The sequence below is a fragment of the Onychostruthus taczanowskii genome, unplaced genomic scaffold, assembly GCF_017590055.1.
Source record: "Onychostruthus taczanowskii isolate IOZ18803 unplaced genomic scaffold, ASM1759005v1 scaffold164, whole genome shotgun sequence".
Taxonomy (NCBI): domain Eukaryota; kingdom Metazoa; phylum Chordata; class Aves; order Passeriformes; family Passeridae; genus Onychostruthus; species Onychostruthus taczanowskii.
The window spans coordinates 405470-423636 of NW_024498840.1; the positions used below are offsets into that span (position 1 = coordinate 405470).

Sequence of the window (18167 nt, forward strand, 5' to 3'; positions counted from 1 at the left end):
TCTGCTGGAACAGGGATCCTGTAGGAGGGTGGAATTTTCCTCTGAAGATCCAGTGGTGGTGTAGATGGGCCTGGTCTTCCTCTGGGAATGCAGTGGAGAAGAAAGCTGCTCCTCTGGGAATGCAGTGGGAAAAGGCTGCTCTGGTATCCCAAAATCTCAGATACTATCCAGGCAGGAATGCTTGGCTCCTCCCCCTGGGCAGAGCATCTCCCAGTGGGATGAGGAATTTTATCAGCCATGCAGGGACACTCAGTGGCCATGAACAGAAGAGATCTCCTGGAGGGAGGATTGGTTGTAGGAGAGATAAAGAAAACTGCCCAGTGAACAGAGAGAGCTGCCCCACCTCTGACAGGTACAGAGTAGAATACACACTCCCAGGCACATCTTGCATCTCCAGCCTAAGACAGTTGGGTGGAGCTGACCTGCCTGTACATCAGGAGAGTCTCCCCCAGCAGAGGTTGTGGGCAGGTCACCGTGGGGAGCATTTAAAAGGGAGCCACCAGGTGAAATCTGACCTTTGGATGATGAAAAAGTTCCAGCCTCTTCTGCAAACTGTCCCTTAGTCTTCATTAGCACAAGCACACACATCAATAAAAGAAATTGATCTTGTAAAATAATATTCTTGTCTCATTTATCTCAAGAAGCAAGCCTATAGTGTGGCTGCTGCTCTTGGGAAGAGCAAGGTTCATTCTCAAGCTCAATTTCCCTCTGTTAGAATCCAGGCCGGAGACCCCAAAAGTCTGGGAGGTGCCAAGGATCACTGTTCCTTGAGAGGCAAGTCGAGACTTGAGGTTCTTTGGCTGTATTCATTCGACCTTGGTGTGAGCTTTGGGGTTTGCTGCTCGTTCAGCTGACATTGTGTCATGGGGGTTTTTGGGTTCTTGCTGCTCATCGGTGTCTCTGGCTCCCCGCAGTCGCGCCTGACGAGTCAGAACGAGGCCATGGCGCTGCAGTCCATCAGGAACATCAGAGGCAATTCCCACTGCGTGGACTGCGAGGCACAGAGTGAGTACAGCCACCTGACTGCCCCTCTGCCCCCTTCTCGTTGGCCAGGCCCTGGGGAGCACCCAGGCCTGGCTCCCTGTGTGACGTCCCCTCTGTTGTTTGCACATCTCTGCTTCGTGCAGGATTCGCTTAACCAGACTCGTTTGATCTTAATTTATGCTCAATATCTGTCACATCAAGTGCATCCTGGTTTTTTCCCCTTGTTGTTTCACGTTGAATGTCAGCATTGCTGTACTTTCCTTCAAAGAAAAGGCAAAAAGTTTGCTGTTTGACATCACTCCCTTCCATTTCCCTCCTGTTTTGCATGGTGAGGGCACACGTGCCGTGGTACTATTTTCAAAGAGGTAGAGCTTGATTGCTGGCTTTTTGGTTTGGTTTTTCAGGCTTGCTTGTCAGAAGAAACCAAAGTCATTGCTCATTATGTCTGGATACTAGAAAACTGATTTTGGATTATTTTTTTTCTTCCCCTTTGTGTTTCTTTCCCCTTTTTTTTTTTATTTTTTGAAACATATGCTCAGTGTTCAGAAGAGTGTTCTCAGGAATACTTTGAGCTGTGCTTCACCTCACTAACCCCGACTGAGGCCATTATTCTGGTGCTCTTTAGTTCCAGGGGTTTGCAACAAAGCCACAGAAAGGAAGTTCTCTTGCTCTAAAGCAATTAGTTGTAGGAGCTAAAGGACTGAGAACTTGTGCATTTTTATTTCTTTGATATTTGGAAGTCAGAACTTTCCTTGCGATTTTTACACATGCTTAAAATGGAAAAATATTCACTTACTTTCTTCAGGTGTGACTTTTATTTTTAAAGATTGGCTGCTTGGGATTCCGACTCCTGGTCTAAGCCATTCTGACCCCCCAGTGTAAAAAGAACATTTGTACACAAGTGCAGGTGCTTTTGCACCAATAATTTGGTCTCTGCTTTCACTCTGAGTGATCCAGCACCTGCTAAACCAGGGAAGAGCTTGGTTTGAGTGGTATTTTAGCACCTGGAGCCCAAAGCAAGTCTTACTTATTGGTGTGCTTTCATAGTGACCTGGCAGTCATTGAGATTTCCCCCAAAGCTTTGATGCAGCTCAGGAGGAAGGCAGGAAGGGTGTGTGCTGTGGATGAGGAGGGGGTCTGGGAGTGACCTCCATGGATATTTAGGCCATTTGAATTACTCACTGCTGCCTCCAAGCAGCACATAGTGGGAGTGGTGCTGAGTCCTGCTCCACTGTGGGTGGCATTTTCCCAGCCTTGATAACTAGATATTTATTTATAAAATATACAAATATATTATATTTATATATATATATATGGGAGGTTATATTATACATCCATAAGATGCAGTCCCTTCAGTGCAGACAACTTCCACAACATCCTTCTGATCCACCTCAGCCTACCCAGATTCCACACTCCTAGTCTTGCTAATTAGATACTTATTTATAAAATATACAATTATATTTTTATATATATTTATGGGAGTTTATATTATATAGCCATAAGATGCAATCCCTTCAGTGCAGACAACTTCCACAACATCCTTCTGATCCACCTCAGCTCTACCCAGACTGTCCCCAAGGACAGTTTCTCTCCCCAGCCATGCACATATCTCAGGATTTATGCAGCCAGGATGGATGCTTCATCAGGAAAATGCTTGTGCAAGAAAGCAGCACTCTTTTTTTAATATTTTTTGGGTTTTTCCTGCCCCCCCCACCCAATCTGCTTTTCAGCCAGGTTGCTCATGGTCGAGCTGGCCCCTGTGCCTGGTGCTAGCAGCCTGGATGTGCCTGGAGCTCATTGCTGGGAGAGGGCAGAGTGGCACAGCCCCTTTTGTCAACACTCTGTCTTGTGGCTTTTATGGGGGGATGATTTTGGGATCTCAGCTGGACTTGTTTGTATTCTCACAGATTATTTATACCCTCTTTGACTCCTCGTGCTGTTTGACCTTCCTGATTTTAAGGCCACTGTCATTCCTTTGGAAAAATGTGAGATATTTCCAAAGCCGTGGATTCTAAAATGTAAACACACACACACAGAGGAGGCGAACCTCAGCCTGCTGCTTTTTCTGCAGGGTTTTGCTTTATTCCCTTGCCTCCCTTGCTGCCTTGCCTGGGCAGGTCCCTACCCCCAGAGCACTTAACATCACAAACCCCAGCACTCCGTGGAAGTCTCACGCTGTTTGCATCTCCACAGAGCCAGATGTTTGGGAGCACAGGAGTGTGAGATGTTGCCATCCCTCAGCTCTATTCAGGAGCCATCAATCTTCCACTTCAGAAGTCTCATTCTCCCTCTTTCTGGAGCTCTTTGCCTTTTGAGCACTTGATGCAGCACTTTGTTTCACCAGGGAATTCTGCCTCGTTGGATGTTAATCCAGTAGCTGTGTGCCTCCAGCATCCCGGCCTTTGGCAGCCTCCAGCTAAAGTTATTCAATATTCTCCTGCTGACATTCCCATCCCAGAGCCAGAGAAGAGGCAAAGTGCTCTTTAGGAGCTGGAGTTTGTGCCCAGGATCTGGTTTCAAGTTTGAAAAGGAAATTGATGTTACCTTTTCCCAAAGCAGCAGAGTCCCGGTGCTGACTCTGTCTGGAAAAGCCACCCAAGGTGATCCAATAATTCAGGTAAACCCAGCTGAATTTCTGGCTTTTGGCTCAGCAGAGGATAAATATCAGTCACCTCTTTCAAGATACCTGGAGAACATGGGACATCAGATCTTTGCTGTTGTAGAAGGAAATAGGGAGGGTTTGAAAACATGGATTCTCAAAATGTGTTTTTCATCTCAGGAATCTGATCACATACTCCAGTGTATTTTGTATTTGAAAGCCAGACACTGAGATAATAATTTGGACAATCTTGTCCTACCCATCACAAAATTCAGTTTTTCGTGCAGAATAGGAAAATAAAAAAGAATAGGAGAGTTGCAAACTTTTCTCCCCCTTCTGCAGCAACTCGAGATACCTTCACCCCTGCTTCTTCTTTCCCTGGCTCTTCTGCTCCTCCTTCCAGCAATTCCTTCTGCTCAGCCCAGGGATATCTCACAGCTGCTGACCTCAGGAGGGTTCAGCCTTTCATCAGCCTCCTTGGATCCAAAGGGATGAAGGAGACAGTGGGGAGAGGTTATTCTCCTAAGAGAGTGTTCACCTCCAAATGGTGAAGCTGATTGAGGTGAGAGTCAGAGTGGGGAAGAGTTTTTCAGGGAAGGAGTGAGCTGAACATTTTTGAGGCTATGAACAGCTGAAAATTGTAATCTGGGTATATTCAGTGGTGCAAAAAAGCTCATTTTTTGTTTGACCAATTTTAAGTAAAGCACCTCTAGCTGCACTGAGTTGGCTTTTTCTTCCTTTTGCTGTCAAACCTTGATGCCCACACCTGCCACGTGCTCATGAGATCCCCCAATTCAGAATTGCTATCACCATCAGCAGGAAAAGGGAGCTGGGTTTGTATCATCTTTAAAGTAAAAAAAAAAACAAACAAACCCAACCTTGAATAGTTACAGCTTTCCAACCATTTGTGGTGTGAATTGGTGATAGCATTTTCCATTTCTGTAACAAGCCCAGCCCTTGCCTTGCCACGTTTGCCACTTTCCCACCCAGCTGTGTGGTGTCAGATTGTTGAAATTGAATATAATGTCATGCTAAAATTTCATGGAACTTCCTGGTTGTTCTTTTGGGGGACTCCTTCAGTTCTAGCAATGCTGGCAACTGAGAGGTTCTTCCAACCCAAACCATTCTCTGAATGATGCTCTGAAGCAGGAGGATATTTATAGAATTTTTTCAGTACAAAATGCTCTACATGTGCTTCAAGTAGAGAGGTGTTTGGGAGGGAGATCAGGCCCTTAACTCCAGTTCTGTCAGAATAATTGGAATAATGTAAGTTGGTATTCCATTCTCCTGCTTCATTCTGAGTTCATGCCTCTTAGAGCTCATTGCACTTTGGATTTTTGTGAGGATAACCCTGGCCTTTGCAGGTCAGGGGTTTCATCCCAGTCACAGTTTGCAAATTTCAAACTATTACTTGCTGTGTTCAAATTTATACTAACAAATAGAGATTTTAGGAGGCTTTTAGTGTGTTTCAGATACACCACTGGTTCCCCCACTGGCATAACAGTGGAGGTATCTGAAAAATTATGGAATTGAAGGAGTTTTGTAGTTGTTGTACAAAAAGCTTGGAAAGCATGGCAGGAGTTTTGTCTCACCTGATTTTTTGGAGATCTGAAATGCTGTATATCTATATTGTGGATATTAAATTATGTATAATATAGGACTTGGTATGCACAGGAACTTTTAAACAAAAGGTGTGCTTTTCTGCTCAAGTGGAATGGGATGAGGGATTTTTCTTCTTGGTTGCATTTTTAGATTTCAGTGGACTGGTTGAAAAATGTCAGTCAATGCCTTCAGTGAAATGTGGGACTTCACAATTAAAATTATGAGCTTTCCTTTCCTATTTTTTGTCCAAACATGACACGGGAAAGAACTAGAAAATGTTTTGTTTACACATATTTTGGCTGCCAGAAATAGCTTTTCAGTTGTGGGTTACACAAAGTCGAGACGAGTCTTTGGATGAATTTTTTACAACAGAAGGAAACACTGGAAATTCATTTTCTGTCAGCTCCAAATTTTGTTTAGATAGGAACAAGAATTGCCTGCCTTCTTAATTAATCCCCATTTTCCTGCTTGGCATTTGGGGTAGTTCTTTGGGATGCACAGAGTGAGGCATGAAAAAAAGATCTGACAACAGGGGGTTAGAAAAAAGCAACCAAAATTCCTCTCGTATTTTTTCGTTTGCATTTGTTAAGGTGAATGTTTGTTGGAGAGAAGGCAATCCATACAAATCTAGATTTTAATTACACAGAACAGTGGCAAAAGAGCTTTGAACCATGTTGAGAAATGGAATTTCCCATCTGGTGTCAGGTTTGTCCCAGTGTCACCCTTTGTGGGGTTGGTTTGGGTGGGTGCAATCCTTCTGGCTCATGCCCTGGAAGAGAGGCTGTTCCAGGGGGGACATTCCCACCTTGGTGTTCATCTCCCTGATGCTGGAGATGGAAGAAGAGTCAGATGGAAGAGCCACAGGTAGCTGCTGGTATGCTTGGTTGTTGAGGGAGCTGATGAAGTTAGCATGAGATAATTGTTTCTAGGCTCTGGTTTTTTCTCCTTTTACCCCTTCAGCTGACTACAAGCAGCTCTGGGTTCCCAGGGAGGGTCTTTCTTCACTGCTTCACCATCCTTTATCCATTACTCTGCTTATATTGCCTTTGTTTCTTCTTTTCCCTCTAATTCATTGGGGTTTTTTGACTGGAGGTGGAGTGGAACATCTTTTGACACACCACATTTTGTTTTTCTGTACTCCTTGAAGGGCTGGCATCTCCACTGACCCTGGAAGACCTCCCAGCTGCTCTTTAGGGCAAGACACCCCCAGAGCCAAAACCTTCATGCACAAACACCAGCTGGGAAGTTCCGTAGGGTGTTCCCTTGTCCTAACTGCAGTGTCCCTTGTCCTGCAGACCCCGACTGGGCCAGCCTCAACCTGGGAGCCCTCATCTGCATCGAATGCTCAGGTATCCACCGCAACCTCGGCACGCACCTGTCCCGGGTGCGCTCCCTGGACCTGGATGACTGGCCCATCGAGCTCATCAAGGTCATGTCAGCCATTGGCAACGAGCTGGCCAACAGTGTGTGGGAGGAGAACAGCCAAGGCCACGTGAAGCCTTCCCCAGACTCCGCCAGGTGGGTTTGCACTCGCCGCGCTGTCACTGTGATACTTTCTGGAAATCCTTTGCTGGGATTGTTCTCCTATTCTAGCTGAGAAGCCTCAGAAAAGAAATGTAAACAATTAACTACCTGATGGCTGTGGAATGTGGTCTGGACATTGTTTACCAACAGGTGCATCTGTGATTGGTCCATGTGTGTTGTTTCTACTCTAATGACCAACCATGGTCCAGCTGGGTGGACTCTCTGAGAGTCACGGGTTTTTATTACTCATTCCTTTCCATTCCATTCCTTTCTAGCTTTCTGAAGGATCCTTTCTCTCTGTTCTTTTTAGTATAGTTTTAGTATAGCGTTTTAATATAATATAATATCATAATATAATAAAATAGCCTTCTGAAACATGGAGTCAAGATTATCATCTCTTCCCTCGTCCTGGGACCCTTGAACACGACCACACCATGCCTCGCCCGGCGTGTGACGCCACCGCCACTTTGGAGTTCTGCCTTGTGGGAAAATCACGATTATAACCTCACATTGTTTATAACCCCAGGAAGAACATGTGTCAAAGTGGGAGGTGGCAGAAGTTGAGTGACCTCGTTGCTTTCTCGCTCTTGTGAAGGTTTCCTCAGCAGCTCTGCAGTTTTCTGTTCAGTGGGAGATGGAAACCTCCCACCTGCTTCTTCCTCCATCCAAATTATCCTGTCATGTGCTCCTTTGTCTCAGTGGGCCACCAAGCTCCTGCCTCTCGGACTGTCAGTTTGTCATTAACAATCTCCCTTCAGAGTTTCTTGTACCTGGCTGTCAGGTCTTTGGTTCTGCTCAGGGGTGTTCAAAGTCCTGTTCGCCATGGACTTGATTACTTTTTTTGTGTGTGATTTATGTGAAACCATGAGCTGCTGGGAGGTATCTCCTTTGAGAACAGCTTTTTACCTGCCTCTCGTAGCTCCACACAGTGAAAATCTTCCTGTGATGTGCTGTCCTACCCAAAACCTGGGGGGTTTTATGCTGAATTAATCTGATCAGTGTCAGAGACAGACGTTTTGAGAATACTTTTTCCAGTTTTGGATCAGGCGGAAGGATCACCATGCCTGGGCCAGCTCCTGCAGCAGAGGGCTGGGTTTGTGCTGTTGTGTGTAATAAAGTCAACTGTTCCTTATTGCATTATTTCGTTAGCCCTGAAAAATGAATTTGTGGTGCCACCTTTGGTTCGTCTTCGAGAATGAAGGCACGGCATTAATCAGGCTACTTAGATGAATGGCTGTGCATCTAAAAGTGCTCAGGGAGCCCCAAAGAGAGGTTTTGTTCAGGCAGAAATGGGATGTCTGCTCTAGACTTGTGTATTTTTGGGCACAATGATTTCATCAAGTAGATGGAAATGAACTTTCAGTCATTGCTATTGCTTCAACACAGAGATTTTATATTCTTGCACCTCACAAATATATGTTGCTCCTTACTGCTGAGGTGAGTAGTTCTAAACAGCTGAAAGGAAAATGCATGCACTCAATTGGAATTCTATTTTTTAAAAAAAGGAAAAATCACATTATTTCAGTAGTCATATAATAATCATCATGAAAAATCTAAAATCCATGTGACTGTGATGAAAAGAGCACCATCCATTTCAATTAATAATTCACTCAGGTTTGAATTTTACTTCTAGAAAAGCAACTTTTTTTCTCTTAGTGTTTCATACACAGGGCTTATTTTAATTCTGCCACTTTGTTTCTGTGCATCTTCATGGTTATATTCTGACATGGTTATATGGTTATATTCTGATTGTTACTGGTATCACTGCCCTTTCTCTCCTGCACTGCAACGTTTTTGGACAAAAAGATTTATTTTATAGATAGGATTTTCTAGCTCTGTGTCCAGGTTCATGCTTATGTGATAGAAGAGGTGCTAGGAAAAGCAGAATTAGGATGATGTGGAAATATTCCCACAAAGCAATTGCAGTCTTGCTTTGCTGCTCCCATTCCTCTGCTGTTTGCAGCAGGAACTGAAATGCAATTTTTTACATAAATACCAGAGACTTCTGCTTTTTCCAAGTGAGTGCCTGCTTTTGTGCTTCTCTTTGGTCTCTGCCAGCATCACAATCCTTCTGTCCAAGCTGTGGGGAGAAAATAAATTCAAGTTCTTCAGGTAGGGGCTCTGCTTCCCATGTTCTCACTGCTGCTTGGAGTTTTGCATGAGGAATTCTATTGGAAGCAGCTGAAATGGCCCCAAAAGGAGGGTTAAACAAACCTTCCTTTTGTTGTTGTGGAGGGACTGAAGGGGGAAGAGGCAACTCCAGGAGAGCCTAAGAGGGACTTAGGAGAAAGAATGGAGAGACAGGACACAGGGAATGGCTTCCACTGTCAGAGGGCAGGGATGGATGGGATATTGGGAAGGAATTGTTCCCTGGGGGGGCGGGGGGGGGCTGGCACTGCCCAGAGCAGCTGGGGCTGCCCCTGGATCCCTGCAAGTGACCAAGGCCAGGTTGGATGGGGCTTGGAGCACCCTGGGCTAGCGGGAGGTGTCCCTGCCCATGGCAAGGATGAAACTGGATGGTCCTGAAGGTCCCTTCCAACCCAAACCATTCTGGGAATCTCATTCTGTGACAGGCTCTCAATAGACACTTTTAGAGGGCATCAGGTGGCTTTTACCTTTTCATGTTGTGTCTTTCTGTTGGGGATGAAGCCATCAGTGGAAACCCACACATTTCTAGGGACACCAAAAAAAAAGTAATGAGCTGCTCAACAAATACTGAATTGTTGTGCTGGGAGGCTGAAGGAGTGTTCACAGGCTGGACTAAGAGGAACCTGAAAGTCTTGATGTGCCTTTCAAAGCAGTCTCTTCAGCCTGGGAGAGGTTGGCACTGATCACTGTGTGCTTGCTGTGGCATCCTCTGTGTTTCTGTGGAGTAGGGGAAAGGCAGGAGGGATTCATGGAGATGGTTTCTGACAGGAGGAATTGCCAAATGGCTACTCTAGGTCATGGCATAATTAAGGAATCTTACCCAGGAAAATGTCACCATTATTTCTGGAAACAGAGCTGTGAGTACAGCTTCCCTTTAGTAATTTTGCACACTCAGAAATAAGATACCAAATTCAAGACCTTATCATGGCCTGCACCTTCCTCATGAGGGACAGCTCCAATCTCTGCTCTCTGTGACAGGGACAGCACCTGAGGGAGTGGCTGGAGCTGTGTCAGGGCAGGGTCAGGTGGGATATCAGGAAAAGGTTCTTCCCCCAGAGAGTGCTGGCACTTCCCAGGCTCCCCCAGGGAAAGGGCACAGCCCCAGGCTGCCAGAGCCCAAGGAACATTTGGACAATGCTCTCAGGGGTGCACAGGGTGGGATTGTTGGGCTGTCTGTGCAGGGCCAGGGCTTGGATCAATGATCCCTGTGGGTCCCTTCCAGCTCAGGAGATTCTGTGATTAAACCACGTGAAATACTGCTGTCCTTTCCTTACCTGCTCAAATGTACTTCAAATTCTTCATCCAAGCAAATCATAGGAAAAGATAAACCTGGACACTTCCTTTGAAGGCCAGAAAGGTTCTGAGATTGGAGGGTGTGTAAAATCAAAGCCTGGGAGCTCTTCAGCCAAAGGCGTCATCCCTCCTGCACTGGTCAGGGATATATTGCTCAGCTGTATCCTCTGATACTGATATTTTCCAGGAGAGGCAAGCAGCCTGGTCTAGAGGACAGTGTCCCATGGCAGGGGGTGGGATGAGATGGGCTTTAAGGCCAAACCATCCTGGAATTCTTCAGGCAGGTCTCCAGGTCAGTCAGTGCCCCTGTAAGTGAAAAGCAGCAGCCAGGATGGTCTCTGGCACTGAACTGGAAGGCTTTGGGAGCACAGGTGTGGTGGGATTCCCCAAGGAGGTGGCACGAGGCAGAGCTGAGGCTGTTTCTGGGATTTCGGGAGGAAGGAGGAATAAACAGGAGCTCCGCTGAGCACGGAAAGTTGGAGAAATGGTGGAAAACCCAAGCTCAGGCAAACACTTGAGTATGAAAGGGAGCAGGGACCAGCTGGCCCCTGAGCTGTGGTGTCTGTGGGTCCCTGATTAGGTCAGCTCTGGAGAGCTGGTAATTGGTTCCAGCAATTACCAGCAGCCCCGAGAACGCCGCTCCAACTCGGGGAGGCCTGTGACAAATTGAAGCTGACTGCTGCTGAAGGAGTATCGACTTCCCATTCCTAAACAGGGGGATCATTAGTCAAGAAAAGCATCTTTTAATTACTCCCAGGAAGAAAAAAAAAGAAAAAGAGCAAAAAAAGGAAAAAGATCTTTCGGTATGGATCCTGCAACAACCGCCAGGTTTTTTTTCCAAGTGTATTCAATATTAAATTTATTGTCTCTGAGGGGAGGGGGCGAGCAGGGGAAGCTTGCCTGCAGTCCCTCCTTGGGTAATGCGGGTTTAATTTGGAGTGAGAAGTCAAATTAGAGTAAATCAATGTTGGGACAATTAACTGGGGCTGGGGATGGGATCAGGATTTTCCCTCTAATTGCTATTGATACTGTTTAAGCACACTCTCACAACGCTGCTGTGCAGTGCTGCAGCTCTGGATGAGCCCTGTGGGGCTGAGCAGCTCTGTGGAGGAATGTTGGAGATGTGGGGAAGCCAGCTTGGGAATTCTTTGCCTATTGCACTGGTGTGTCCATCTCCTACCAGATATTTAGCTTTTTCTGGACGCACCTCACCTGTTTTGCTTTGTCCTCGTGCTGGTTTCTGGTTTGCAGGCTCATTTGCTACTGTTGACTTCCCACGGTGGTGTTGGCCTTTTCCAAAGGAGACAAGCTGCCCCCATCCCTCTGCCCACTCCAGGAGATGGTTATTTATCTGCTCCCTCACCCTCCTTCCCTGAGCTCCATCCCAGTCTCCCTGGGTGTGTTGGGATGGATGTGCCACCTCCACCAGCTGGAACTTGCCAGGCAAGCTGAGGGAAGGCAGGCTCATGTGCAGGCACCATCCCGGCCACGCTTCTTGTTCTGCTGCTCAGACAATGCCAAATATCTGCATTGGCTACACACAGATAGGGCTCCACCATTCCAGCACCTTCTTGAGAATGTTCACAAGCAGGTGGAATGTCCGACTCCATTAAAACTCTGGTTTGGAATTGAGGGGTGAGTGGAGTGCAGAAGTCCAGGCACAGTTTAGGCTCTTTAACAGGGGCCTGGAGCAGGAGCAGCAGTGGTGCTCAGGTCTGTTTGCTCAGCAGCCTCTGTTTATTCTGGGTACCAAGGGTTATGGGAAAATCCAACACTGGCTGAGCTGGGAGCCGGCAGTGCCAGGAATTGGCTCTCTCCTTCCAAGGGAAGATCCAGTTTGATCCTTGCTCACTGATGAACTCACTTTAGTGGTGTCAGGGACAACATTTTGCAGATGCACTGCACTGAGCTGAGTTTTACAGTCTTGCACCAAAGCCTGGCTTGTGCTGCTCCAAGGAGAGCGGCCGTGACACCGAGCTGGTCACTGGGAGTGACTTGGATGAAAAATACCACACCGTGCCTTCCATGAAAACATTCATCCTTTTCTTGGTAAAAATCATTAATCCTTCATCACAGATAAAGGGGAAACCCAGGGAAACAGAGCACTTCAGATCCTGGGTCTTGTAGGGCTGCCGTGTTGCCTCCCTCAGCCCTCACTCCCTTTGGCCAGCAGTTTGTGGTGCTGCTGCTCCCGAATTCCTGGCACAGGGAATGAACGGGGCCTGGGGGAGCACAGGTACCTCTCCATCCGTGATTATCAGCTCTGGCTCCCTGGCAGATCTTGGCCTGATGAGGTCAGTGTTTTGTGCCTTTTCAGTTCTTCTCCACGCCTGACACCTTTCCCGTTCCAGGGCTGGGGGAAGGGGGCTTTTTAAAAATAAATCTTAAAAAAAAAAAAAAAAAAAAAAAAAAGGGGAAAAAAAAAAAAAAGATTTTATTGTGAAGGGCTGACCAGAACCCATCTGCAGTTGGGTGGCATCTGCTCCCCACATGTCACTTCCCTCATTAACAAGCAATTGAATTAATTAAATGCTACTCAGAACACGCATAACAAGCTACCGGCAGTGTCCAAATTAGCACTGATAATCAAGGATGATTTCCTTTATTATCCTGCTAAGTGGTGTGCAGGCTCTGATCTCCCTGTCTGCCCTCATCTATTTACATACCCCCAGCTTCTGCCTTTAGAAGCTGAGGTTATCTTACCTAGTTAATTTGCCACGATCACCAAGCATGGCGGATTGATATTCCTGCCTCTGCTGAAGCAAACCCCCTCCTTTCTCCCCCTTTTCCTTCCTCCCCAAGCCTGGTCCTTTGTATCTCAAGCTCACTGATAAATTAAAAGCCACCCCTGTGGTCTCTCAAGTGAGTAATAGAGGCAGAAATTTCATTTTGCAACTGGCTGATTTAATGATCCAAAGGGTAATTAATGGCCTGATTATCTTAATGTTAAATATGTCCGGCAGCAATTACTGTGACCTCCCGCTTGTCAAGGTCCAGGCTATGCTCTTCTTTCAATTAAGTTCTCTGGGGCTTAATGGTATGAATAAACTCCTCTGATTCTATCATTCCGGACTCTGAGATTTAAGCGAGCTGGGGGCTCGTTTGGAGTTTTAATCAGCCCGTCTTCTACTTGAGCGATCAGAGTTAACAATTATAACAAGGACAGTTTAACTTTCTTTCTTTCTTTCTCCCCCCCCCCTTTCCGCCCCCCTTCCGCTTCTTTTTACTTTTTTTTTTTATAATTTTTTTTTTCTGAAGCGCTCGGAGGGGATTTTGTTGGCGGCAGCAGCGGCAAAGCCGGGCCAGTCTCTCCCGATATAAATTATCATGTGAATGCCGCTGTTTTTCCATTTGACAGGCTTAATTAATTGGCAGGAGCGCCCGAAAATGACAGTGCCACTAATTGCAACTCCAAGCCCATCTCTGTCACGGCGTGCTGTGCTTGTCAGCGGCCATGCCCCGCTCCTCGCCGCGGCCGGACTCTGTTGACGTTTCCCATTCCGGTTTTCACATCTCGTCGGGGAACGTGATGGGATGTGATAGCCCAAGATGTGCCTTTGGCTCTCCCAGGCAGGCAGCTCGTGTGCAGGAATGACATTTGCTGCCAATAAAGTTTAGACAGCTGGGCTGCTGCCGGCCCAACAGCTGCTCGGGGACCGCAGGTTAGGCTTAAGGTTTGGCTGAAGGTTTCCAGCCTGGACTTGGGGATCAGTAAAAACTCGCTCCTGCTCTTCCTGAACTCCACTGAGCAGCACAACTCCCAGCGAGCTGGAGTTGTATTAGCTCTGTTTTGGACAGCAGATATTTCATGGAGATAATGAGGAAAATGGATAAATTATTAGTTACGGCGGCATCGCGTCCTCAAACACAGACATAAATAAAGAGACTGATTTGATTCACTGCTGCCAGTAAGCTCTGGGATACAGCTGGAGCAGTGAACCCTTCATGTGCTTCGACACTGGGCTGGTTTGCAATGAAATTTGAACAAAAAAATGAAATTGTCACTCACCAGTAGATTCCAGGAAACGCATCTGACAGGAAGAGCTAAGTGAGGTGAGTGAACATCAGCTTGGTTGGCTGCTGGTCGGACTTCAGCCTTTTGGAGGCCTTGGAAGCTCAAATACAATACTCCAAAGATGAAAGTGGTGGTAGTAGTAGTAATATTCTGTTTTATTGTCCTTGCAGCTGCTTGGCAGCCCTTGTCACCCAGGAGCTGATGCGGTGAAACACCGGTGCCTGTACGGCAGCCTGGGAGATGCCTGGATGATTAAAAATCAAAACAAAACAACCACAACACCCTCGACCCCGCTTGTCCAAGTTAATGAGTGCTTTAGATGAAATGCTCCCTGGCTCAGCTGCACCTTTCCTGTGTGCAAAGCTGCCTCTGATAAAAGCTCAGCCTTTCCGTAAACAGGAGCCTGGTTTGCAATAATTATTACAATTGTTGTTTTCCTCCTTGGTGGTGGTGGTGAAAGAGAAACCTGAAAAGGAAGTGCTGCTGTCTCCTTCTGCAGGTTAGGAAAGCATTTATTAAAGAGCCTCAGTGCTGTTCTTCTTTTCAATCTCAATAGCATCAGTACCACTCCATTGAATCCCTGGAAGTCTAAGACCAGCCTGGACAGGGCTTAGAGCAACACTCAGTTTCAGGTACCTTTATTCTGGTGAGATTCTTGACAAATTTGGATTATTCTTCTTTGTGGATTTGCGTGCCACGCTGAAAAGTACCAAGTTAAGCTGAAATTCCCTAGAAAAAGAAGCTGATGAGCTGTTAAACTTAGAGAAATCTAGGATTTGAGTTCAGGACTCATACAAGGGGGGTTTTTTGGGGAAAATAGTGTCTGTAAGTTCATAATCAGCAATATAAAAAGTTTGTTTGTTTGTTTGTGTTTGTTTTGGGGTGGTTTTTTGTTTGCTGGAATAAGAACCCATCTGCTGGGTGGATGAGTGCCTGTCCTGAAAGTCTCAAAGGATCTTTGCTTTGAACTTAATTTTCTGTTCAGATACAGACTGATTATTTCTCTTTTTGTGTTAGTTCTCTCCCAAACACCTACCAGAGCTAGAGAGATTTGGAGACCAGTGTGTTTTCAGTGGACTTCACATGTACTTGGCCAAAAGCCACTTGAAAAGGTCAACTCAGAGCTCACTAGCAGAGAGAAAACCATCACTGTGTTTATTAGAAACTGCTTGGGCCAGCGTGAAACTACTACAGAGGAATGAAAGAGGCTAATTAGAACCAAATTTTAATTTCAGATGGGGAAAAAATGGATGGTGAATTTATAACTTATGGGGAAACATGGCTTACATCAGGCTGATGGCCAGGATCACTGAAAAGGAGTCAGATGGAAACCACTGTGGGTTAGTTTTTCCTCAGAAAATTCCTTGGTATCATTAACACTGGAATTAAATTGCACACCACATGTGTGGATGCACATATTGGCTACTCCACAGCACCTGAGGAATACATATGGGGAGTTTTATCTCAAAAATGGCAAGATAAAAAGAACTGGAAAACGAAGTTTGCTGTCTAAAGCATTGGGCAGCCTTCCCAAGGTGCTTTTTCACCAGTTATTCATCAGTTACTTCTTAAAGGAAAAGCATTGGACACTTGCTTGTTCTGGAAATTCAGCTGTTTGCAAGTCTGAAACTTGTAATAGTAAAACATTTAATGATAAGAAACATGTAATAATAAAAACCATGTTAATAAAAAACAAGTAATAATAGTAAAGCCATTGAGTTAAAACCTTGTTCTGGAAATTGAGCTGTTTGCAAGGCTGAAACTTGTAATAATAGTAAAACATTTAATGATAAGAAACATGTAATAATAAAAACCATGTTAATAAAAAACAAGTAATAATAGTAAAGCCATTGAGTTAAAAAATGCTCAGTGCCAAGAATCAGCTATTATGAGGTGCCCAGGTCAGATCCAAAGGCTCATCTGGGGCTATTTTGGGAACTACTATGAGTCAAGCACTGAGGGTAACACCCAGCAGCTTGAAAAATACCTATTCTGTTCGAAAGAAATCTTATGCAAAATATTTTCTTTTTGTTTGCAGCTTTTCTGTGTAGTTGACTTTAACCTGTTCCTTTCATTCCTCCTGCCCTGAGGTCACATCTGCCTCTCTGCACATGAGGTCTCCCCCGGGCAGTTGAAGCAAACAGAATTCAAATTGCTTTCTGAGCGTGGCTGTAAAGCCAGTTTGGTCCTGGTTTGTGCTGGGGGAGCTTTGCTGTGTAAATTCCTTCTGTTGTTTCTGCATTTTCTGCTGTTAAAGAGATACATTAGCTGGTTGTGGTTAAATCTGAGCACGGGAGGGTGGGAGGTGCTCCCCAGGATTCTCTTTTCCATGGAAGGTTGTGACACGAGCTCTCGGCGGTTGTCACCAGTGATGGTGGTTGTGTTCCTCCTGTGCTTTCTGCCTCTTTCAGCCATTTGGATGGATCTGTTCCAGCTCCTGGGCCAGCAGAGCGTGGCTGAAGGCAGTGGTGGGATGCTTTGAAGGCAGGCAGTGCCTCTCTGTGCTCCTGGTGGCTTTGCTGGCCGGTGACACGAGGCACAGAGGCAGCAGCATCCCCTCGCTTTGGTCCTGCCTACAGAACCCGCAGGGCTCCCTAGCAGTAACTGTGACCAACTTTCTTTTGTGCTTTTTTCCCTTTTTTCCCCCCTTTGTTTAATACTGAGCTTTGTTTCTGGCTCTGCAGGAAGCTGGTAGCCTATGGCAAGGGACTGGGGAGATAAGACTTCAGTAAGATAACTAAATGAAAAGGGCAGCAGTGAAAAGATGGTGCTGGCTTTTGACTGGACTGAAACTTGATATATACAGCAGCCCAAATGCAGGTTCCCCACAGCTCTCAAATATTCTCTGTTCATCTGGGATAACGCTCTTCCAGCTGCATTTTTCCACGTGTGGGTGCTGGAGTGGGGGGCAGCAGCAAAGCCCCAGCAGAAGTGAGTGAGCAGAAGAAACCAGAGCAGCTCTGGAGTAATTAAAGTGCTGAGGGGAGCACAGGTGAGGGGTGGCAGGCAGGAATTCGAGGGAGATGAAATCCCTCCCTGTGCCTATTAAGCAGATTGTGCAGACAGAGCAGAGTCCTGTGGTTGAGGCAATTTTTGTGTGAGAATTTGGGGAGCGAGGAGAAGCCGTGTCTTGGTAATTGGTGAGCCTCAAAGGTGTGCACGGGCCCAGCTTCAAAAAGCCTTCATGCTGCACAGATGATTATGTCATGGCCTAGAAATCTTCCTGCCAACTTTGCTTTTCCTCCAAAAGATTTACATTTGCCTGGTTCCATCCGGGTCAGAATTTCCAAAGGGATGTTTTGATTGTATTTTCACTTGTCTGTGCAGCACCAGCCAGGCTTGGGAAGCTGAGGTGCACACAGGATTAAATCACAAGCCCAGGAATGCTTCTGAGGCTCCTCTGCAAGGAGAAAGAGCAGGATTTTGTCACTGTGTGCTGAAAGTGAAGGGTGCCTTATGAAAAGATGATATTCAGAAGTTGACTTTTTTACTTGTTCATCTCAAGAAGCCAAAATTTGCAGCTCTGATCCTTTGCTAGTGACCTGTGTGTGCCTTTTCAAACCAGATCTGCTTTGTCCTCCCACAGCTCAGACCATTCCTGAGTTTGCTTGGGTTCACCTGTTGCATTCAGGCAAAAAGGTGGGAAATAAAAACCAGCTCCTTCTGGTCAAGGAGAAAAGTTAAAATATTGTTATTTAAAGCTATATTATTATTTTAAATAGTGTTTAAAATAAATGTTATTATTTTAAATACTGCTGCAGTAGCAATTTTGAGTGGTGGAACTCCAGTTTGGGTTGGTGTAGGTGCTCCCAGCTCTGATTTCAGCTGTGGACACCATCACACAAAATTTATTTGAAGGCTGGATAAACTCAGCAGCCAAAAGACCCTTTGAAATGCAGAGGTTTTTTTGTTAAAAATCAGTCACTAACATTTTAATTTTTTTTTTTTTAAGGTTGTGGTGTGTTTCACAAGGGGTGTTTGGGAGGTGTGAAGGAGCAGACA

General features: G+C 45.8%; 1 protein-coding gene across 11 annotated transcripts in view; it reads left to right on the forward strand.

The window, feature by feature from the left end:
- The window catches only part of AGAP1 (ArfGAP with GTPase domain, ankyrin repeat and PH domain 1), a 306975-nt gene that overhangs the window by 266843 nt on the left and 21965 nt on the right, over nucleotides 1-18167 (forward strand). For all 11 annotated transcript variants that reach the window (XM_041399539.1, XM_041399540.1, XM_041399541.1 and 8 more), the window contains 2 exons: nucleotides 915-1005; nucleotides 6481-6703. In XM_041399539.1, coding sequence (XP_041255473.1) covers nucleotides 915-1005; nucleotides 6481-6703 — 314 coding nt within the window. The remainder of the gene's footprint in view (nucleotides 1-914; nucleotides 1006-6480; nucleotides 6704-18167) is intronic.